This window comes from Rhinoderma darwinii, chromosome 1 (assembly GCF_050947455.1).
Source record: "Rhinoderma darwinii isolate aRhiDar2 chromosome 1, aRhiDar2.hap1, whole genome shotgun sequence".
Classification (NCBI taxonomy): domain Eukaryota; kingdom Metazoa; phylum Chordata; class Amphibia; order Anura; family Rhinodermatidae; genus Rhinoderma; species Rhinoderma darwinii.
The window spans coordinates 445406635-445431161 of record NC_134687.1 but is presented as its reverse complement, the minus strand read 5'-3'; the positions used below and the strand labels follow the sequence as shown (position 1 = coordinate 445431161).

Here is a 24527-nt window from a genome sequence, read left to right as displayed (position 1 = left end):
TTTAAGCTAGTTACTGACTACTGTAGTTTAGGAAGGTTTCGGAGGTGACCGAGTCTCTTTAAACAGACCTGTTAGGAGCGGTGACAGATCACTTTGTTTTATTTACCTAAAACCGAAAACCCCTTTTTAGCAATACAAAGTTTACTGAAAAAAAATAAAGGATGTGGTGATGTGTACATTAAAGGGGATCTGTCACCAGTCATGTCTATTTCAGCGATGTGTCTGTTATATGTGCCTGTGGTTTACATTTAGTAAATTTACACCTTATTAGTAGCAGCGCTCGCATCGCACTGTGTGCTAGGAGTATCCTCAGCCGCTCCCCCCGCTGCTGTTTGACAGCTTTTTCCCTATGCATGGTATTAGGGAGAAAACAGTCAATCCACGGCGTTTAGGGGGAGCCAGCAGCTCATGAATGCGTGGGCGTTGTGGAGAGAAGTGCATGACGCTGACCAATCAGTGACCAATCAGCGTCATACACTTCTCTCCATTCATTTACTCTGCACATAGTGATCCTACGTTGTTCACTATGTGCTGTCCCATACTCGCTCATTAACGTTACTGAAGTGTCTTGACAGTAAATAGACAGCACTTCCAGCCAGGACGGGATGTCTATTCATAATCCCGACACTTCTGTAATGTTTGTGTCTGACTTATAGCACAGCAAGCCTAATCTCGCGAGATCACGCTGTAAATGACAGTTTACAGCGAGATTACACTTGCTGTGCTGTAAGTCACACACAAATGTTACCGAAGTGTCGGGATTGTGAATAGACATCCCGTACTGGTTGGACGCGATGTCCCTTTACTGTCAAGACACTTCAGTAACGTTAATGTGGCTGTATTTGACAGCACATAGTGAACAAACAATGCAGGATCACTATGTGCTGAGTACATGAATGGAGAGAAGTGTATGACGCTGATTGGTCACTGATTGTGTAAAGGATCTGCCAGACACAGCTTCTGTGTCGATGCCCGTGGGTCATCAGTCTGCACCTGCTCCTAAGTCTGAGAGAGTGACACGATCTTCTAACAGTCAGGCTGGGAGGCTTAGGAGTGGGGGAGCCTATCACAGCCTGGCCAGACGGAGCTAGCTCCCGCCCTCTATCTATTTATACCTGCATTTCCTGCTCCTCCTCTGCCTGTGATTCTGTCTGTGTCCTGGCTCTGCTGCTGCTGCTTGAACATTTGTCCTCTGCTTAATTTTGACCCTGGCTTTACTGACAATTCTCCTGCTCTGCGTTTGGTACCTCGTACACTCCTGGTTTGACTCGGCTCGTTCACTACTCTCCTGCTCTGCGTTTGGTACCTCGTACACTCCTGGTTTGACTCGGCTCGTTCACTACTCTCGTTGCTCACGGTGCTGCCGTGGGCAACTTCCCCATTTCCCTAACTTCTGTGTACCCTTGTCTGTTTGTCTGTCGTGCACTTATTGAGCGTAGGGACCGCCGCCCAGTTGTACGCCGTCGCCTAGGACGGGCCGTTGCAAGTAGGCAGGGACTGAGTGGCGGGTAGATTAGGGCTCACCTGTCTGTCTCCCTACCCCGACATTACAGATTGGTCAGCGTCATACACTTCTCTCCACAACGCCCACTTGGTCTAAAATAAAAACACGCCCAGTTGGGCGTTAATAAAGTAATTAGCATAAAGCTAAAATCGCTCATAAATCTGTGAAAATAGATTGTTTTTCTAAATAAAAAACACTCCTGTCACCTACATTACAGCGCCAATCTCATTATGTAAGTGATAGGTCACTTATAATGTGGTGACAGAACCTCTTTAAGGCTCTTTTACATGGGCCAATTATCGGGTGACCCCTTCTCGATATAGGTGAAGGTCCCACAGCTTGGACCTGCATCTATCAGACATTTATGACATATCCTGTGGATATGCCATAAATGAGATGGGAAAATACATTAAAGAGGCTCTGTCACCACATTATAAATTCTCTATATTGTACATGTCGTGATCGGCGCTGTAATGTAGATTACAACAGTGTTTTTTTTATCTAGAAAAACGATCATTTTTGAAGGAGTTATGACCTATTTTAGCTTTATGCTAATGAGTTTCTCAATGGACAACTGGGCGTGTTTTACTTTTTGGCCAAGTGGGCGTTGTACAGGGGAGTGTATGACGCTGACCAATCAGTGACCAATCAGCGTCATACACTTCTCCCCATTCATTTACTCTGCACATAGCGATATAGCTATATCGCTATGTGCAGCCACATAAACACACTATAGCGTTACTCAAGTGTCCTGACAGTGAATAGAGATCACCACCAGCCAGGATGTGATGTCTATTCAGAATCCTGACATTTCTGTAGAATCTGTGTGAGATTTACAGCAAGGCAAGCATAATTTAGTTTTAAATGACAGGTTACATCGTAATCTCGCGAGATTACGCTGGCCTTGCTGTAAATATCACACAAACGCTACAGAAATGTCAGGATTCTGAAAAGACATCATGTCCTGGCTGGAGGTAATGTACAGGGTGGGCCATTTATATGGATACACCTAAATAAAATGTGAATGGTTGGTGATATTAACTTCCTGTTTGTGGCACATTAGTATATGGGAGGGGGGAAACTTTTCAAGCTGGGTGTTGACCATCTCGGCCATTTTGAAGTCGGCCATTTTAATAAAGTAACATTAAAACCAAGCAACACCATTGTTTTTCTTGTGAAATTCTCGATAAGTTTGATGTGTCACATGACCCTCTTCCCAATGAAAAAACTAAAGTTGGATACAAAATGGCCGACTTCAAAATGGCCGCCATGGTCAACACCCAGCTTGAAAAGTTTCCCCCCTCCCATATACTAATGTGCCACAAACAGGAAGTTAATATCACCAACCATTCCCATTTTATTTAGGTGCATCCATATAAATGGCCCACCCCGTATATTCATTGTCAGAACACTGCAGTAACGTTATAGTGTGTTTATGTGGCTGCACATAGTGATCTAGCTACATCGCTATCTGCAGTGTAAATGAATGGAGAGAAGTGTATGACGCTGATTGGTCACTGATTGGTCAGCGTCATACACTCCTCTTTACAACGCCCACTTGGTCAAAAAGTAAAACACGCCCAGTTGTCCATTAAACTCATTAGCATAAATCTATAATAGGTCATAACTCTGTCAAATATGATCGTTTCTCTAAATAAAAAACACTGCTGTTTTCTACATTACAGCACCGATCACATTATGTAGGAGATAGAGCATTTATAATGTGGTGACAGAGCCTCTTTAATGTCAATAGAAGAAAATAATCTGTGGTACACTACTTTGTCCTCTCCACATAACAAAAGGTAAAAGATCTTAAAGGGAATGTGTTGCCAGCAAAACATGTTGTTTTTTTTTTGTTAAACAATTAGTGTGTAGGTGATTAAACATTGTTCTAATTTTTTTAATTTTTTTCACGCGTCAGGAAATATTATAAATTGGATTCAATTTATAATATTTCCCAGCACTGGTCACTAGATGGAGCAATTCCCAAAATTGCAGCATTGCATGTGGTAAAGCAACCACATTGCTTTATGCTGCAAAATTGGGGAAAAATCCCTCGCTCTAGTGAGCTCTCAGCATCCCCCCCTCCTTTATCCTGGCTAGTGCCGGGATAAACGAGGGGTTTGAACGGTCAAACCTCCTACACTGTGTGTCGCCATTTTTTGAGCTAACACACAGTGTAGAAGGTTAACATACAGTAGTAAACACACACTGAAACACGAACATACATAGAAATAACTTACCTGCTCCAGTCGCCGCCGCTCCCACGGGTCCGTCCGCTCCGTCTGCTGCCGCTGCTCCATGTGCACAAGTCCGGAAGCCGCGACCGGAAGTAGTAATCTTACTGTCCGGCCGCGACTTCCGGTCCACAGGAAAATGGCGCCGGACGGCGCGCATTTCAAATTGGACTGTGTGGTAGCGGCGCATGCGCCGTTCCCACACACACGGCGTACACCAAAGTGGATGGAACGGGCCCCGTTCGCAGTCCCTATGGGACTGGAGCTGCCGTATTCCATGTCTGTATGTGTCGTTAATCGACACATACAGAAATGGAAAATAAAATGGCAGCCCCCATAGGGAAGAAAAAGTGTAAAAATAGAAAAAAGTAACACACAAGCACACAAATGAATATAAACGTTTTTAATAAAACCCTAACATAAAACTGATATAAAAAAAAAAAGTTTGGTGACACTGTTCCTTTAAAGTTGCCCATACTCATTAGGTGAAAGTCAGTTGAAGCCACTGATTTTGGTGGGGCCAGCCAACGATCTAATGTGTGTTGGAGTGTCCAAGAAATATCAAGCACGTTGAATTTTAACATGCCTGATTCTTTGTTTCTGTGGGAGATATGCCGCTGCCAGGTTTCTGGTTGCAACTTCTTCCCTTCTCCCCATTGAAAGCACATGCACGCTCGGGATGTGAGCCGAGCTTTCATGTATATGGGTGAGTTGGGAGGTATAGCTGGCAGCCGCATGAGCATTTGGCCAACGGCTATATAAATTGTATGGGCAGCTTAAATGTTAACGTTATAATATGATTTATTGTTCCAGAAATGTTGAAATTCAAGGTTGGAATCCGCGGTGGAATAGACGGTTTGTCATCAGAGCCACTCACCAGTAGAGCTACACGACTCCATAACTTTTTACAGGTGTTAATCTTGTATATGTAGTTTCTTTAGTGTCTTTTCCTTCAATGTTGGGGAGTTATGCTATACTGGGATTTACTACAGATAACGCATAGTTGGTTAACCATAAAAAGGAGTGCAAGTAATTTACTAATATAATAATGAAAATAATTATGACTACGGACAATAAAGGAGATATACAGAATATAGATATACAATACAAATCGCAATGAAAATCTCGTAATATGTGAGGCATGACTGCCAATACTGAGGGATATCCTTCTTATAGCATTTCTATTATAGTTTACCTAACTGTGACTTGAAAGCTATAACTACTGATCTGTCTCCAATTCAGTCATATGACCGCATGTCTTTTTGAATCTTTCAGGCCCTGTTCACACATGACGTATTTGTCCCAGATTTTCTGTGTGGATTTCTCCAAATGCAGTGCAAAGGGGGAAATCTTCGGCTAAATCTGCAGTAAATCCCCCTACTCTGCGGTCAGCACCTTGCCAATTTCAAAACATCCTTAAGACAAACCATTTTCTATGGCTACCAAGCCCAACAACTGCAGCCTGCTATATTGGGTTGTCAAGTAGCACATCCCTAGCAACCAGTTTGTCATTTTGCAGCTACTTGGTACAATGTCAAAATTGATGGCAAAGAAGGGGCTCAAAGTTTATTAACACTACCATCTAACGTGCATATAGACTTCCATACGGTAATGTATGTCTGTGTTGGTAGAAGCTCCTCAGTAGAGACCGCACATAATACTTGTATAGGCATTCTTTCTTCACGTTTAGAAGACTGCTGTAGCGATGAGCAGCGTATTTACTTAGGAGAGAGATGAGCAGCTTTTAAAGAGCACAGACTTTCATGGACAACGATGACTCAAAAGTACCCATCCCTTACTATCCCTTACTTGACTGCTAAAATACATGTTGAAAAAACCATCACAAAATCGCCGGGTGTGAATGCAGCCTAAGCTGGAGTCACGCATGCGGTTATTGGTGGAGTCTTTTTGAGTGAAACCTAGTAGTGGATACAAAAAAGAAAAGTATTTAATTCCTTTTTAAATCAGTCCTGGCTTTGGTTAAAGGGGGTTTTCTCATCAGAGACATTTATGACATATAAACAGGATGTGTCATAAATGTCAGATAGATGCGGGTCTCGCCTCTGGGACTCGCACCTATCTCTAGAACGGGGCACCCTAAACCCCGTTCTACCTTTTTCTCCTCCCTCTGCCTCCACCGGCCACTTCCTGACTATATGGTCGGGAATTAAGAAAACAGCGTAGCTCGCTGAACTATTCTGTTTCCGTAAGTCCCATAGTAGTGAACGGCAGTTATGGAACCAGTGTAGCTCAGCGAGCTATGCGGTTTGCTAATTCATTTTCGGAATTCACCTCCTTCCGCCGCAACATAGAGTGGCAGAACGGGGTTTAGGGGGCCCCGTTCTAGAGAGAATTTCGGGTCCCAGATAGAGGGACCCGCATCTATCTGACATTTATGACATATCGTGAGGATATGTCATAAATGTCTCTCATGGGAAAACCCCTTTAAAGAGACTCTGTCACCACATTATAAGTGGCATATCTCCTACATAATGAGATGGGCGCTGTAATGTAGGTGACAGCAGTGCTTTTTTATCTAGAAAAAATAGATTTATGCTAATTAGTTTCTTAATGCCCAAGTGGGCGTGTTTTTACTTTAGACCAAGTGGGCGTTGTACAGAGGAGTGTATGACGCTGACCAATCAGCGTCATGCACTTCTCTTCATTCATTTAGTCAGCGTTGTTCACTATGTGCTGTCTTATACTGACATATTAACGTTACTGAAGTGTTTAGACCGTGAATAGACATTCCTTCCACCCAGGACGGGATATCTATTCACAATCCCGGCACTTCGTTAACGTTTCTGTGGTACTTACAACAGAGCAAGCGTAATCTTGCGAGATCACGCTATAAATGACAGGTTACAGCGAGATTACGCTTGCTCTGCTGTAAGTCCCATAGAAACGTTAACGAAGTACCGGGATTGTGAATAGACATCCCGTCCTGTCTGGAGGTGATGCCTATTCACTGTCAAGACACTTCAGTAATGTTAATGTGTCAGTGTAAGACAGCACATAGTGAACAACGCAGGATCACTATGTGCTGACTAAATGAATGGAGAGAAGTGCATGACGCTGATTGGTCACTGATTGGTCAGCGTCATACACTTCTCTCCACAACGCCCACTTGGTCTAAAGTAAAAACACGCCCACTTGGGCATTAAGAAACGAATTAGCATAAAGTTAAAATCGCTAATAACGTGGTAAAAATATACAGTTTTTCTAAATAAAAAAGCACTGCTGTCCCCTACATTATAGCGCCGATTTCCTTATGTAGGAGACAGGGCACTTCTAATGTGGTGACAGAGCCTCTTTAAGGTTTTGTTAACAGAATCATGGCTTCCGTTCATAACCAAAGACATGATGCTGTGATTGATCTGTTTTCCAACGGATCCAACCGGATACTTGCTTTCTGTCGGGGGTTCCGGTTTGTTTTTGACGGGAAGAATGATACAGCAGACTGCACTATTCTTGGCAAAAATCCAAGAGTAAATCCAAATACAGATGTGAACAGAACTTTAATAAACTGCATATGTGGGTGCATCCTTACCGGCGTTTTAGGATCGAGCAGTATAAATCACCTCTTCACAATGAACGTAGGAGCAAGATATGTGGGAAGTATCTACATAGCTCACCTAAAGTAATAACCTTGTGTAATATTTCATTGTGATGTTATTAATGCTATAATTCGTCATCAAATTATATATATATTTTTTTTTAGGGGAGATCATCATGTCAGTTTCCTTCGCAACAACATCTGTCTCCTCTAACCAGGGAAGGACTTCTGGATTCCTTATTTGTCCTCTTTGAAGAATGCAATAGTCCAGCATTAATGAAGATTAAACATGTGTCTAACTTTGTCAAAAAATGTATGTTTGGTGCAATTTCATATGAAATATAGTGGCCCTCATTTGTCAAAACGGTCTAATAGAAAAACTAGCCCATAGCATCCAGTCAGCTTTCAGAAATTGCTTCAAACCCATCACAAAATCGCCAGTTCATAGTTATGATAAATAAGACCTAATGTTTAGTTCTTCGGTTACTTTTACATACCTGAATTCTCTCTACAGGAGGTGTAAAGTTTGACTGAGCACCAAAGTGCGTTTTCCTACCGTGAACACGTGCGTTGAGACTCACTGAATTTTACACCTCCTGCAGAGATAATACAGGTATTTGCATGATTGATATAAGTATAATCCAGATGTTTCTTTTCATTATATTTCAGCATTAGTTCATAGCAGGATATTACCCTATTTATATCTTACAAAGACGTTTCATGCCCCACTCTAGTTTTCTGAGGTTGTTAGTCCCGTCACTTTGGATGGTTCTTTATATGTATACTACTTGGTATGTATGTTTCTATATGTTCAATATTAAAAAAAAAAAATTGGATATCTTATTTAGGGTTTGTTCACACGGGTCGAACGCACACTAATTTTTTTAATTGGATTTCCAGTTTGATGTTAACATAGAATAATAGAAGTTTGGTTCAATATTTTTGTTGGTAGAATAGCATTGTTATACAGTCTGTATACTTTCTTCCCAGACTCGGAAACTATTGCAGAGTTACGGGAACTCCAACCCAACGTTAAAGATTTTGAAGTAAAGAATGTAATTGGACGAGGTCACTTTGCAGACGTGCATGTTGTCAAGGAGAAGCTTACTGGAGACATATTTGCTATGAAAGTGATGAAGAAGAAAGCACTTATTGCACAAGCACAGGTACACTTGGTTTTTCTTTTTATTTCTAAAGATGGCTGTGATTTAGGACCTTCACTTTTAGGGAGATGTTGTGATCTTCGCTTTATTAAATAGTACTCTCTCTCCACGCAACAGTAATGTGCAGTGAATTTTGCTGGGAATCAAAAATAACTATATAATTAGTGCAGTACTTCCTCCCAGCCTATACCAGGCAGTATTGAGGCTCCTGCATGTATCCGCACATTACTACTGTGTGCTGTTCTTGACCATCATTTGATTATTTGAAGGGGGTTGAAAAAAGTCAGCTTTTTTTTCAGAAATGGCGCCACTTTTGTGCGTGGACTGTATTTGATTAACTTGGCAATGTATCTAGGAAAAAAATCATATATTTAATGGGGTTTTCCAGGACTTAGATATTATTGGGCTACTCTTTGGTGGGGATCTGATCACTGGAACCCCTGCCAGTCAGCAGAATTAAGGGGCCGCTGCAGTCCCCTTCTTTGTTTATAGCCGTACAAGTGGTTGTGCCTGGTACTGCAGCTTAGCCTCAGTCAAGTGAATCTACACTTCAAAAGTTTCGATCAGATTAAATTGTGTGAACTATTGTGCTCTAGGCAGGGCTGGACAAAACTTGTCCGCTATGGTAACTGGAAAATCATTCCTAGGGGCCAGGATTTGCATCCTGTTCTGTATACATGGGTCTGCCAGGTGATTTGACTAATGAATGAAGCTGAATGCTTTCACTGACAGCATCTAGCTCCATGGCTCATGGCAGGAGCAGTCAAAGATCACTCTTGCCAGGTGCATAGAGCACTCTGCAGCTGTCATATAATGAAGTAAGAGTGGAGTCAAGAATAAGAAACACTAATTTTACTACTAGATGGGAGGTGTGGGACGTTTCTATGGGTACCATTGAGATGAGCTCTATTCTGACTACTGGGGGGGAATCGCAAATGAATCTTAGTTCCAGTGCATTTGCTGCACAGTTTTTTAGTTTTTTTTTGTTTTGTTTTTTTTTAACATCCAGCAGTCTTGTTGAGTGGACCCACCCTACAGCTTATTGTTTTGTTGTTGCTGCCCCCTAGGCCTTACTATGATTTGGTCAGGCTACGGGTATGTGAAATATCCTGATTTAAAAGACTTGTCCAGGTCTGTTTCAGCCCTCAGAATGTTCAACTTTAATTTGGTCATAAATCAGCTTAAAAGGTCGTTCAGGAGATGGAAAAAAGGGGTTCTGAGTACGAGCCCGACAGACCAGCATTGTGTTTGATTTGCCTGTGAACGGAATTCTGCAGCCGGCTATATGCACTAGAATACATGCAGGCTGCAGAAGCCAAATGAAGCTACATTTTTAAAAACAACCAATTGCTAAAGTGTTTATAGAGGACCTGTCACTAGCTCATACAAAGTGAGTTATTAGACTCACGTGATTACCGTTGTCTGTGACTCCAGCGGTGTATGTTGCTTACTTCTGCACCTGGGGATATTGCCCCCTCTTTATTTACTAAACAATATGTAAATAAACCGATGGCTAGCCAAGTTTGGCCGCCAGCGATTCTCAATGGGCGGAGCTATCAGAGAGCCTCTGACACTGACCTATCAGCCTGAGGCTGTTTGCTTCAGACATTCCTAGGCCATCGTCATCGCGTGAGCCTCACGCTGATAGGTCAGCATCAGAGGCTCTCGAGATGACGCTTGCCTAGGAATGTCTGAAGCAAACAGCCTCACGCTGATAGGTCAGTGTCCGAGGCTCTCTGATAGCTCCGCCCATTGAGAATCGCTGGTGGCCAATCCCACTTGGCTAGCCAGCGGTTCATTTACATATTTAATAAATAAAGAGGGGGCAATGTCTCAGCAACGGGGGGATGCAGAAGTAAGCAACAAATACCGCTGGAGTCACAGACAGCGGCAATCACGTGAGTCTAATAACTCGCTTTAGAGGAGCTAGTGACAGGTCCTCTTTAACACAGCCTATGTTGGGAAAACCAATTTAAAGGTAATGTACACCTTTGCAAGGCAATTTTTATATATATATATATATATATATATATATATATATATATATAATATTTTTTTTTTTTAAAAAGGTGTATCAGTGTGTTTGGTGCAACATTTAAGCACAAATACTTTTTATTAAAAAATAGATACAGCATTCTCTATACACAGCAGCTGTATCTAGTACTATTTACTGAATCCGTCAGGTCAGCGGGACGGGTTCAGTGTCAGCGGGTGCTGCGCAAGATCCACCTGTAATCTATCACATCTAAGTTATGAACTTAGATGTGATGTCAGAGACATGCAGGACCCACTGTCACTAAACCCATCAGGTCCGTGGGACTGACGGATTCAGTGAATAGCACTACATACATCTGGTGTGTATAGAGAATACAGAGCAACTGTATTTAAAAAAAAAAAAAAAAGTAAAAAGAATTTAATAAAATGTATTTGTAAAGTTGCACCAAACACACTGATACACCTTTTTCTAAAAAAAAATAAAATAATAAAGTTTGCCATGCTAAGGTGTACATAGCCCATAGATCTGCATAAACGTTTATAGTAAGATCAAAAGTTTTATAAAAAGACAAACTTGAAGAATTTCAGAATACATACTGGACTTTACTTGTCTCTCTTTTGTTTAGGTTTCTTTTTTTGAAGAAGAACGAAATATATTAAGTAATCATAACAGTCCATGGGTACCCACACTACAATATGCTTTCCAGGATAAGGAGCACCTTTACCTAGTAAGTAATATCTCAAATGAATGGAAAAGGAAATCGCTCAGAGATGTCAACTAGAAACGTTATTCAATGGCAGAGCAAAGCTGTCAGCTCTCCATGGCATATTATTATTGCTGCTGAAGTAATCCGATGATTGACCAAAACTGGAAGCTACACGAAAGGTTACTTGTGGTGCTGAGGTTGCCAGTGGGGAAATGATACATTTTACTATTGTTACAGTGACCTAACAAGCTTTGGACACTACTGCTTTATTATATATAATGGGGCTCCTGTATACAAAAGCCTGGATGTTTGTTTTTTCCGTTTCAGTTATAAGACAAGCTTAAAAAGGACCGCCATACCTGTATTGCTGCCTTGCCCCTGATTACAGCGCTGTGTATTTGATGTTGCCAGGTGCCTCCGTACCCCCGCAATTAGCCCATTTTTTTTTGCGGCTGATATGTTTAATCTTTTTTTTTTTTTTTTATCAAAATGTTTTTATTGACACATTTTTACATTAAACCTAAACATTCAATACAGTACAACAATTTTCTTGATTAAATTGACAACTGGACGGTTTCCACTGCCCAGCTTCAATGGCGTGTGAACCTAAGCCACTCTAATAGATCGAGAAGTACAGTAGGTTGCTAACCGGAAAAGATGTTGTGGAGAGCTTACTGGGCATGTATACAACTCTCTCCATTATACTCAATGGAAGTCACAGAAACACCTTGCTTCATGTAAACAGGTCTTAAAAGGAATATTTCACTAGGTTTATGCTTCCCTATCTGAGTGACAAGGACCCTGATTCCAGCGTAGTTTTCATAAAATCACAGTTTATCTCCTGCAGGGGGCGACGTGCATATTCATGAGCTGTGGCTCCCCCTGACCTTCCGACGCTGATTGGCCGCTTTCTCCCTATGTACAGTATGGGGGGGGGGGGTAGCTGTCAATCAGTGGCAAGTGGGTGGGGCTAGCCACAACTCATGAATACGCGCTGCAGAAGATTTTATGAAAACTACTGAATATTACAAAGCAAGAGACACAGCGCTGGAATCAGGCTCTCTGTCACTACATATACTGCCGTCCGATAGGGCAGCATAAAACTGGTGACAAATTTCATTTAAAGTTTTGCTCTTTGAACATGACCCCTGTCTTTGTTTTTCTTTTAATTAAATGTTTAGTAAACCTAATTTTTGCATATGACATAAAATGACTCAAGTTCACCATGTCACGTTTATGACAATTCCGCAGGTTATGCAATACCAGCCAGGAGGAGACCTGCTGTCTTTATTGAATCGCTATGATGACCAGTTTGATGAAAGTATGGCCCAGTTTTATCTGGCAGAAATAGTTCTCGCAATTCATAGTGTTCATCAGCTAGGATATGTACACCGGTAAGTATAGGGGGACACTTCATTATAAAATGGTCAATTGATAGTTAATCGCAACGATTCAGTTGCTTATTGGTGCACAAACAGACATAATATTTTCCATTACTATTAAAACTAATTTCCCCAGACACTTCCTTGCCTGTCCCTACAGGGGAAGCAGCTGCCTGCCCGAGAGAGGGCAATATGCTCAAGACATATTGCTTTCTTTAGGAGGCAGAGGTTCTATAGGAATCCAGGCCTTGTATTCATTTGTTTTCTTTTACAGGGTATAATGCCTGTACAAAGAAGTTTTTACTTTAATCTATTTTCCATGGTTACCAATCCTGAATTTTTTTTTCTGTAACTATCTTTGTATTAAGTGACTGCAGATGTCTTGATAGAACATTCTTAATTAAATATATTACAAAATCACAGCTATTTGTACATTGTGCTTTAAGAGGTGCTAGTCTGATAATATCACAAAAGACTAAAATATACCTCCGTTCTTGTAGCAAATCTGTTTAATATAAGGGCATTGGTTGGGCCTCTACACATTGGGGACCTAATGCTGCTGAACGACATTAAGTGACCTGTGATAGTGTATAAATTGTGCCCACTCTTTTAGCTTAGATTTTATAGAAACAGGCTGCCCCGTGGTCCAGATAGATTTCAAAAAACTATTTTTAGCAGATAATATGAAGCTCACCCTCTATCAATGAGAGGTCAAATTCCCTATAGAGCTACCAGTCCCTCAAAAAAGTGGGGAAGAACTGACAGAGCCTGAGGGGATTCTCCAGCCGCACAAGCACTTTGTCCTTTTATTGGAAACCTGAAGCTTTTTGGCATGGATAAGCTATATGTTGCAACTTTTGCGGCGGAAACGCTGTGATTCCATCGCAAAGATGTTTTTTTTATTTTAAATTAAGGCTGGGTTCACACTACCTATTTTCAGACGTAAACGAGGCGTATTATGCCTCGTTTTACGTCTGAAAATAGGGCTACAATACGTCGGCAAACATCTGCCCATTCATTTGAATGGGTTTGCCGACGTACTGTGCCGACGACCTGTAATTTACGCGTCGTCGTTTGACAGCTGTCAAAAGACGACGCGTAAAATTACAGCCTCGTCAAAAGAAGTGCAGGACACTTCTTGGGACGTTTTTGGAGCCGTTTTCTCATAGACTCTATTGAAAACAGCTCCAAAAACGGCCGAAAAACGCCGTGAAAAACGTGAGTTGCTCAAAAAACGTCTGAAAATCAGGTGCTGTTTTCCCTTGAGAACAGCTCCGTATTTTCAGACGTTTTTGGCTCAGCGTGTGAACATACCCTAATAGAAAACCCTGATACTTGCACCTTGCTGTAGTCCTAGCGACGCAATCCTCTATTCTGAACGCAGCCTCCTGTGGCGACGTTTCAACCCATGTGACTGCTGCAGAAAATCAAAGGCTGCAATGGTCACATGGACTGCAGCGTCATCCCTGGAGGCCGTACTACACTCAGAAGTGAGGGACGTGTTGCCATGATTACAGCCGGGGTGAATCTAAACTTTTTCCCTGCAGGATTTCTGGAGTGGACATGCTGCCCGAAAAAATGCACCACTGTTTGGTGCGTTTTTTCAGGAGGAATTCCCTGCGGCCACCAGGGCGGATACGCTGTGTAGTTTTACGCAACATATCCACCTAGTGTGTTTGTACACGTTATCTCGCTTAAAATATTGCTAGGATACGTCATCAATGACAGATTGGTGGGGTCCGACTGATCACTAGACTGAAGTTGCAGCGGCACTAGGAAGGCACCATGCCATTTTGGGTCTTGTCGGCGCTACTAAACTTTTTGACAAGTTGCATGTTCAGCCATTTACTATAATTGGCCAACCGTGCAGCCGCTGAAAAAGACAAACGGAGCTGACCGTACATAATACAGTAAATAAAGTGTTTTGATCATGTGAGGATTGTGTTTATTGTGAGCGTATTGAAAACTAATGTTATGATTTTCTTTGTTTTTGTTATTTGAATACTTCATACATTCTCTTATTCCATAGAGATATTAAACCAGAGAATATTCTCATTGATCGCACTGGACACGTTAAACTGGTAGATTTTGGATCGGCAGGAAAAATGATATCAAATAAAGTGGTGAGTGCACTGGGTTCCTTGAGCTTTACCTACTGGATCTCCATGTTTTGCTGCCCAGTAACACGTCACAATTTGATTTTCAGATGAATTCACAACTGCCGATTGGTACACCGGATTATATGGCTCCAGAAGTGCTCATGGTGATGAATGGGGATGGAAAAGCAACATATGGTCCTGAATGTGACTGGTGGTCTTTAGGTATCATTGCCTATGAAATGTTTTATGGAAAATCTCCATTTACAGAGGGGACATCCACAAAAACATTCAACAACATCATGAACTTTCAGGTTATTAAATGTTTCTATTTTTTAGAAGTGTTTATTTGATGCTTTTATTTATTGCATCTTTTAATTGTCTTTAATTACTTTTACAGCGTTTCCTAAAGTTTCCAGATGAACCAAAAATCAGCAAAAATTTTCTTGATCTGATCCAAAGTTTACTCTGTGGACAAAGGGAGAGATTTAAATATGAAGACTTGTGCTGTCATCCATTTTTTCCAAACACTGACTGGGACAATATTCAAAACAGTGAGTACATAAAAAAAAAAAAAAAGTAATTATGTTGTCATAGGGGGAGGGGTGATGTATGGAGCAGGCTCATAAGCTGAACCCTCTCCCTACGCAGTGGGCGTCAGCTGTACAATATAGCTGATGCAATACTCTAACTGCTAGGATCGCAGATTACTACGATCCCTGCTGTCTAACCTCCTAGTGGTATCCAAGCGGTTGAAAGATGCTATCTCGGGGGGGGGGGGGGGGTGTATGTCATAGGATCCTGGGGGCTTTGTAGGAGCAGGTAAAAATCATGATGTACTTCAATACATAATAAAGAAAAATATTAAAAAGTTAGTATATATATAGCAGCAGAAAAAGAATGGCGACAGCACACTGCGACATTAATGCCACCTAAACCACTAAATATAAATAAATATGCACTAAAGCTAAATCTACTTATAATAGGGAGGTTCTTAGTGCACATTTTGATCAAAAAGTGTTTGTCCACCTGCCACTACAAGGCGACCTCTGTAAGGTGGGAACCTACGCTGCACATACACCCAGAACTGGGACTAAGCCTACATATATATCTGGGGATGGTAGGATCCAGCATTGAACTGATTAAAATCACCAAGGGCAGAATGGGAGGAGTGCAAGAACAACAAGTGGAGGCAGTCACTAACCCCACATATATGGATCACATAAACACAACAAAAATTTGAACAGCACATTCCAACTAAATGATATAAAATGTGTATGCAGGTGCAGGAACACCTGTGACTGCAAATATACAGCAGAAAAAGAATGGCGACAGCACACTGCGACACAGTCGCCATTCTTTTTCTGCTGTATATTTGCAGTCACAGGTGTTCCTGCACCTGCATACACATTTTATATCATTTAGTTGGAATGTGCTGTTCAATTTTTTGTTGTTTATGTGATCCATATATATATATATATAGTAAATCCTTTCAAAATGCTTGAGAAAGGCCCCATGGAGTAGGGCTGAAACGTCGCATGTGGTGAATAAATCCATTTTTTTCACTATCAAGGTGTGCTGTCTCGTATTTTGAAAGGATTTACTTGGTATTTGGGACATTGGTCATATGTCCAAACGAGACCTTGCACCCTGGCTGTACGTATTTTGATGAACGGTGCTGCTTGTTTATCCTTTGTTTATATATATATATGTATATATATATATAAAAACAAAAAATGTCAGCCGCACAGTCAGAAAATCATAATAATGAGGGTGCAAGCCCGCCATGGACACAACCAAAGTCACCCAAATGTATAGTTCCAAAAATCAGGAAGCACTCCAGGCATGTAGCAAAGTAGAAAAAGTGCTTTAATCCATCAACCAAATTTGATTGATGGATTAAAGCACTTCTTCTACTTTGCTACATCTCTGGAGTGCTGCCTGATTTTTGGAACTATTTATAACCTTTCTCCTTGTCTTGAACCGAAACGTCGCTCACTTGAGGTGAATAAAGCAACCATTTTTCATCTTCATTGAAGTCCTGGTGCCGTTCCTTTGTCTTATGGTTTTTTCTCTCTCTCTCTGTGTGTGTGTGTGTGTGTGTGTGTGTGTGTATATATATTCGAGTCACATTATTATGACCACCAGCTAATATCCAGAGTAACCTCCGTGTGCAGCACGGACAGCAGCTAGACGGACTGGGAGTGACTCAATAAGGTGCTGGTAGGTTGTCTCAGGTATCTGGAGCCATGCTGATTGCAGTGCATCCCACTTTTGGTGGATGGTGCGTGGGGGAGGATCCATAGAGCGAAAAAGACGATCGAGGTGGCCCCGCAGATGCTCAATTGGGTTCAAGTCTGGCGAATTAGGGGGCCAGGGAAGTACTTGGAAGTCATGTTCGTGCTCTTCCAACCACTGTCGGACATTTCTGGTCGTGTGACATGTCGCATTGTCTGGCTGGAAGATTCCATCTGCCCCAGGGAAGACAAACCGCATGTATAGTTGGACGTGATCTGCAATGACAGATTCATACCCAAATCGGTTCAGAGTGCCTTCCACATGGATGAGTGGGCCCGCAGAATGCCATGGAAAAATTCCCCAGACCATAACGCTGCCGCCACCAGCATCTTCCAGCAATGGTTGCAGGGTGTTTGTTCTCTGATGTTTCTCGCCTGACACGCCAACGTCCATCCGTTCGATGAAGCAGAAAATGTGACTCATCAGAGAAGGCAACACTTTGCCAATCATTGGTGGTCCAATTCCGATACTGCCGTGCAAATTGAAGCCTTTTTTTACTGATGCACCTTTGTTACCATAGGAGCAGTGACCATCCGTCTGCTTTGGAGCCCCATACGCAGTAGGTTTTGCTGTACTGTTGTTTTAGACACACATCTGGTAGCCCCCTGGTTAATTTTCATGGTGAGCTGCTCCACTGTAGCGTCTCATTCGGCCCTTGTGTACATTTGTAGCCGACGTTCATCTCTCACATCAATTGCATGTGGTGCGCCGCAGTTTCCACGTCGGTTATTCCCAATGCTGCCACTTATCCACTCACGATACACGTTCATCACAGCAGCACGCGAACAGTTCACAAACTGCGCTGTTCGAGAAATACTGCCACCCTTGGGCCGAAAGCCAATAATCATCCCTTTTTGCAACTCTGATAAATCGCCCCTTTTACCCATGGCAACAACGAGTGATATATGTTCAGACAGCCTATCAAACACCTTGTATACCCACCAAGCCGGCCCACGACACATCACTTCCTTCATGGGCTACGCGCTGCAGATGTCGAAAGTAGGAGGTGGTCACAATAATGTTACACGACTGTGTATATATATTTTAATAGTCCCCGAAAAAAAACATTTCCCCTACCCAAAAAGGATTACTGGTATTGCCGCTTCCATAAAAGGCCGAACTATTACAATATAACATTATTTAGCTTGCACGGACAACGCAGTAATTTTTATTTTATATTTTTTATAAAATAAAAATGGCAGAATTGCTGTTTTTTTGTTCACCTCGTCTTCAACAAAAAATGGAATAAAAAGTTGTTTGAATTGATACCATTTTGGGGTACAAACTACATCTTGACCCGCAAGAAATAAGCACTCACACTGCTTAATCGGCAGAAAAATAATAAAGTTATAGCTATAGACTATGGCGACACAAACAAAAATTTTTTTTATAACATAATGTTTCTATTTTGTAGAAGTAGTAAATCATAAAAATAACTATATAAATTTGGTGCCGCCATAATTGTATTGTCCCACAGAATAAAGTTAACATGTCATTTTTACTGCAGGATAAATGCCGTAAAAACATAACCCAAGAAATAATTGGGAAATTGCTGTTTTTTTTTTTTACATTCCACTTTACAAAATAAATTTTCAAAGCTTCCTAGTACATTATATGGTACATTAAATGGTGGCGTTAGAAACGACAACTCGCCTCGCATAAAAAAAAACACATTTATACGGCTGTGTCAATAGAAAAGTTATGGCACTTGGAAGGGAAAAAACGAAAATTTAAAATTGCCTGGTCTTTAAATTCTTAGCTGTTTCTCTGTTATATATGTTTCTGTGACACCATGTGGCAACCAATATGGCTGCCAGGACATGTTCAGTAGGGGATATCAACCACATTTCATGGAAACAGATTAACTAAGAAACGTTATCAATTTGAAATTAGAGACTGATCACTGTAGTAATAATTTCAGACTCTATGTGGAGGAGTAATTCTGTCTGACATTGACATTGTGAAATGGGGACACTAGTTCTCACTGTTTTTATACAGTGCAGAAAACTACCTTTTGTTTTTTTCTATAACTTGCAATGTGCATATTTTATTAAATGTTTGTCCATCTTGATATAGGTGCAATCTTTTATTGTTACCAGTTTTGTGGCATATGTAAAACCGTGTATTTTATTAGTACAACCTATGTTCATATGCCATGTTTGGGCATATGGACAGCATAAAGAGACCATAGAGTAATGGAAAAAAAAAGGGTTCTGTGTTAAACAGGCCTTAAAGGGGTTTTATGGTATTAAAAATTGATGGCCTGTTCTTTCGATCGTTGGGAGTCTGACCCCTTGGACTCACGTGGATTATCAGAACGAGCACCTTCATTGTTTATCCAGGCACAGCGGATCATCCATGTGTGAGGCTGTGCTTGGCATTACAGCTCCGCCCCATTCAAGCGATGATCTGTGGGGGTCCTTATAGCCGGACCATATTGATCAAACATTGATGGCCTATTCTAAGGATAGGCCAACAATGTTAGGTTTTGGTACACCCCTGTAACATATCATATAGTGGGAAGAAAAACATGAGCTAGGAAATAAATATTTCCACCTTTCCCTCTCACTTCTCTGCTACAGTGACATGGTTAAGAAAGCAGGCAATCGTTTGTTTAAAGGCTATGAAAATCTAAGATGGAGTTGTTTTTTTAATGTAAAGTCCTTGTTAGGGCATAAAAAACATTTTTTTTCCTACTACACATTTTATTTAGTGTTAGCACTGCAGTTTCTATGTATCTACGATACATAGAAGCTGCATAACGCTACTGTAAGCCGAATCCATCACTGAGCTGGACTGACAGCGGCTCCTGTGTGCTTCTGACACACTGATCAAAACGTCAGCGTATTGAAGATGGATTCGGCTTACGAGTTGTAATTTTTAATAGCACCATTTTGGGGTACATAGAATTTATTGATTAACTTTTATTAACTTTTTTTGGGGTTGGAATAGAAAAAAAACAGCAATTTCGCCACACTTTTTTGCGTCCCAAATTTACAAATAAGTTTATAGTTGGGGTTGTTACGGACGCGGCGATACCAAATATGTGTAACTTTTTTACTTTATGTTGTTTGTTAATAATCCATTTGTAAGGGGGAAAAGTGGGTTTTTCATTTTTTTTTTTCACTTTTTATTAAACTTTTTTTCACTTTTTTTTTTACTAGTCCCACTAGGGGGACTTCACTATGCGATTGTCCGATCGCATTTATAATACACTGCAATACTTCTGTATTGCAGTGTATTATGCCTGTCCGTGTAAAACGGACAGACATTCGCTACAGGCAGACTTGGCGGCCTTTATTAGGCCCCCAGATGCCATCGGAGACACAGACACTCGGTGATTTTATCGCCGGGTGCCGGTGGGAAGAGAGGGAGCTCCCTCCCTCTCTCCAAAACAACTCCGATGTGGTGCTCCATATTCAGCACCGCATCTGAAGGGTTAAACGGGTGAGATCGATACTAATATCGATCTCACCCGGTCGAGCAGGGACGCCCACAGCCCTCAGCTACCTCTGGCAGCTGAGAGCAGGGGGATTTGACAGCTCCCTGCTCTGTTTACTTATTCCGATGCAGCGACGTAAAAAGTCTATTGCATCGGAATAAAGCCCATTAGAGGCCGCCGTAAAAACACTATGGGGCGGTCACTAATGGGTTAAGTATTCAATAATTGAAAGGCCTATTTACAAATTTGCCGATCAGAAATCCTATATATGTATTTGTTGTTGGCTATTTCTGATCAGCAGTATTGAAAACATACTGCTGCCATGTCACAGCTTCTCTAAGGCAACGTTCAGACGTGGCAGATTTGTTGTTTGTAATTGCGGATTCCGCACCGAAAATTCTCAACAGTCTAGTACACTGCTAGTGATGTGGTTTTATAAAAACCCTCTGCTCTACATGTTGCGGTCTTGTTGCTCAATTTTGCAATGGATGTCACCGTTTGCAGTGCATTATGTTTCTTATGGATGTATTTTGCCTTGCTTCACATTGGAATGTGTCATCTCTTAGATTTAGCAGTAAATGAATAAGGTTTTTTTCTTTTAAAAAAAAAAAAAAAGTTGAATATTAGTCAAACTTCACCATTTCATACATTTGTGCTGCAGCAGGCAAAATAAAAGGCACTAATAAAATGACAGATGTACATGAAAGGAAGCATCCCAGGATCGCCTGCTGTGCACCACAGGTAATGGTGTAAGGTTAGCCAGCATTACATTTTATAGAATAATTGTAATTACTTCATCTATATTACGCTAAATAATAGATTTTATATCATCATCCATATACAGTAAAATTCTTTGAGTCTGTGGACACACACAAATATCCTTAGTGATCTTCTGCTGTAGACCGGCACTGCAGGACCCAGCAGGTTCGCTGCAGTGGAAAGCAGGTCTTTTCTCCTCCTTGGCATGTCCTTTATGGTGATTTGGGCTGATAACTGTATAGGTCAGAATCCTCCTGTGGACCTCAGGGCCCAAAAGCCATATAATATATTCATATGATGCTGGGACTGATGCCTGAGGCTTAGACGAACAAGTGTAGGCTTGGCATGAGGCCTACACACTTAATATTCATAAAAAGATAAATCTTTCCAGCAATGCCGTTAAAGTGTAATAAGTATTCCCCCTAGTATCCCCCCCCTTTACTTTGCTCTCACCACCAGTTAATATCCACTATAGTGTCACCACCAGTTAATATTTTCCACCATAATTCTCCCAGTGCCAGTTACTTTGAGTACCCCCCAAAGTGCAGTCAGTGGTCCCCCACAGTGCCTCCAGCACCAGTTACCTTGCGCACATATTGCTCCCAAAATACAATGGGTGTCCCCCATAGTGCACCCAGTTAATATGTCACCATAGCGCAACCACCACTACAAGTTACTTTGCACATAGTGCTCCCACCGTGGGTACAACCAATGCAGTTTATTACCTCCACCATCCTCGTGTGCTGTACCTTGTGTTCTCCTTCTGCCCTGGAGGAGCTTAATGTGCTTGTTTCCACCAAGAAAGATGGACCTGGATACCGTCGGAGACTGGCCGGCCCCCTGCATCCGGCTGAGAAGAAGGACACCCAGCTACTGTTAGAACTTTCAGACAGCAAAAGATAATCCCCCAATAGGTTGTTAAACATTTGTAGGCATTTTGGCTGCTTGACTGGAATTAGTCCAGTATTGGTAGCTATGCCTGAAAGGATAGGCTACATTTTCAGTTTTCTTTTTCATAACAAATCTCATTTTAGTGGTATATCCCTGTATTTGCAGTGTAATGTTTACTATGGGCCTAGGGTGTACAAACTTGCATGGAAAATTACTGGGTATTTATCAAAAGCCTTTCAATACAATACATACATACATACATACATACATACATACATACATACATACATACACACACCAGCTCTATATAAATCTATAAAGACTGTATTTTATTATGTAGCGTTGTGTTGAATCTATGCTCTTGCCCAGGTTTGTCACATGTTGCTGTTTCATTTGACACCTGAAAATTTCAAGGCCTGCTCTAGTGTGTAGGTGGAAATAAATATATAATTGTATGCATTTCCAATACCTGATATGTAGATGGATATATATATATATATATATATATATATATATATATACACGTTTAGTTTTCTTTCCTTTTCTTCCTTATGTAACTAATTTTAGATATGCGTTCCAGTGGGTGTCATGTGTAGAAGGCTGTGGTGTAGACTGTATTGCAACCAGTGGTCTTATTGTAATTTAAATTGACCTGCTCGGGTTGCCTGTAGTGCTCCTCCACCTCATTGTTCCTGCTCACTGCGCAGAAATGAGATCCTGCATTCCACGGCCTGTGTGACCCTAGAACAAAATCCGCAAACAAGGCTATTATTTTGCAGGCAATATCCTGAGCGGCTGTGTGAACTGGCAGTAAATATCTGTTCTGTAGTATTAAATAATTCACCCCTAATTGCGTTATTTAGGCACATTCTGCAGCCTGTGATATTGGTATCATGCTGGCAATTTGCACAGCTGAATTATTGTGTCGTTCATGTGAACTGTGCCACATTTATTGCACATGTGTTGTTTTTTTTCTACTGCTTGCTTTGCAATACACTGGTGAAAGCTCGATGACAGTCTATGTAGAGTGAGATATTTTTCCTTTCCTATATCCTATTGGCCCAGAGGAGATTTATTCTGGATCCATGGTAACAGTATTAGAACCGGGAGGATCGTCAATATCACAATGCCTCCTATCTCAGTAGCTGCCTGATGGACTGTTGAGAAGGGCAACACATTCTTGTATTAATACTAGCCTTCAGTAGACGGCTCAGGCTTCCCTTGCATTTCAGCATCTGTATACTTGCACATCTTCTGAATATTTTAGCTTGCCTCATGCACAGATATCGTCATCACATCATCATGATGGTTGAATGTAATGAGAAAGCAGGGCAAACGTCCTTCTAAATGCCTGCGGGGCTCCGTTTCAGGGGGCGCTTTGACAAGCGTTAATGGCTACTTGTTCTAGCAGGTGAAATGATCCCGGAACTCTAGTAATCTTGGAAAGGGGACGTTCTTGCTTGGCGGGGATGGAGGGGTTAATATCTTGTTGCTGTAATAGATTTCATAGCAGTGACTCAGTCTGCCAGTTCCTGAGAGAGCACAAGCTGCAGTGCTGGTGCAGCTAATGAAGCAGGTTCCTGGGTTGTAATCCTCATTTCTCTCATTCTGACCAGCTCCTCCTCCATTCGTTCCTACCTTAAAGTCTGACGATGACACCTCAAATTTTGACGAACCGGAGAAGAATTTACGGGCTTTACCCTCTTCGTGCCACTTGAGTGCTGCAGGTTTCTCGGGCGAAGGGCTGCCATTTGTGGGGTTTTCATATATCAAGGCTCTTGGCGCATTCACCAAATCCGAGTAAGTAAAACGAATGTGTGACTGTCCTGACTTGGCTGAAGATTGCAGGTTTCTGTGACCTGCAGTGCTGTTTGTATGCTATCTGCATCACACTACTCCTGCTGACATGAATACGTATACATCTAGATGGTTTCTTCCCTTTTCTCATGTAGCGGTACTGATGTACAGGAGATGGCTTTCCTAAAACAGCTGATAAGTCAGAATAAGCACAGCCACCTCACTCCGCTTCAGTGCCAGCTAGATCTAATTCTATTTGATACTTACCGTAAAAATTGTAGTAATGCTGGAAAATCACATAAAATCAAAAGGTTATGATCTAAATGAACATATCAATCTAGCCTCTTAATCCGTTTATGGCTTGTGACCTGCTTGTTCTTTATTTGGAGACTGCCACATCACACGCGTTTCTGCAGAGGTTTTATGGACTAGCTGTAAAGTACTTAATGTCTCCATATTTATTTCATTCGTAAAATAGGAATGCTCTCGGCAAACTTTATATAGAAAGGGTGGATCCCCCGTTTCCGAGTCTGACCCTGGTAAACATGTCAGGAGGATACAGTCAGGTACCACTGGATGTGCTTGAGCCTTGTTGATGGTAGTAAGCCTTGGGGTTGTAACACCTTTGAAGATGAAGGAACAACAGGCTTTTCTGAAGCGTGTTTGATATTCCATACAAGCACATTTATCTGCATAGTTC

At 41.5% G+C, this 24527-nt stretch overlaps 1 protein-coding gene across 2 annotated transcripts in view; it reads left to right on the top strand.

Annotated features, from left to right (window-relative positions):
* Positions 1-24527, top strand: part of CIT (citron rho-interacting serine/threonine kinase) — a 123191-nt gene that overhangs the window by 9161 nt on the left and 89503 nt on the right. For both annotated transcript variants that reach the window (XM_075831126.1, XM_075831117.1), the window contains exons 2-10: positions 4555-4652; positions 7463-7610; positions 8288-8463; positions 11082-11183; positions 12414-12556; positions 14574-14667; positions 14751-14954; positions 15041-15194; positions 23647-23830. In XM_075831126.1, coding sequence (XP_075687241.1) covers positions 4557-4652; positions 7463-7610; positions 8288-8463; positions 11082-11183; positions 12414-12556; positions 14574-14667; positions 14751-14954; positions 15041-15194; positions 23647-23830 — 1301 coding nt within the window. In that variant the 5' untranslated portion in view covers positions 4555-4556. The remainder of the gene's footprint in view (positions 1-4554; positions 4653-7462; positions 7611-8287; positions 8464-11081; positions 11184-12413; positions 12557-14573; positions 14668-14750; positions 14955-15040; positions 15195-23646; positions 23831-24527) is intronic.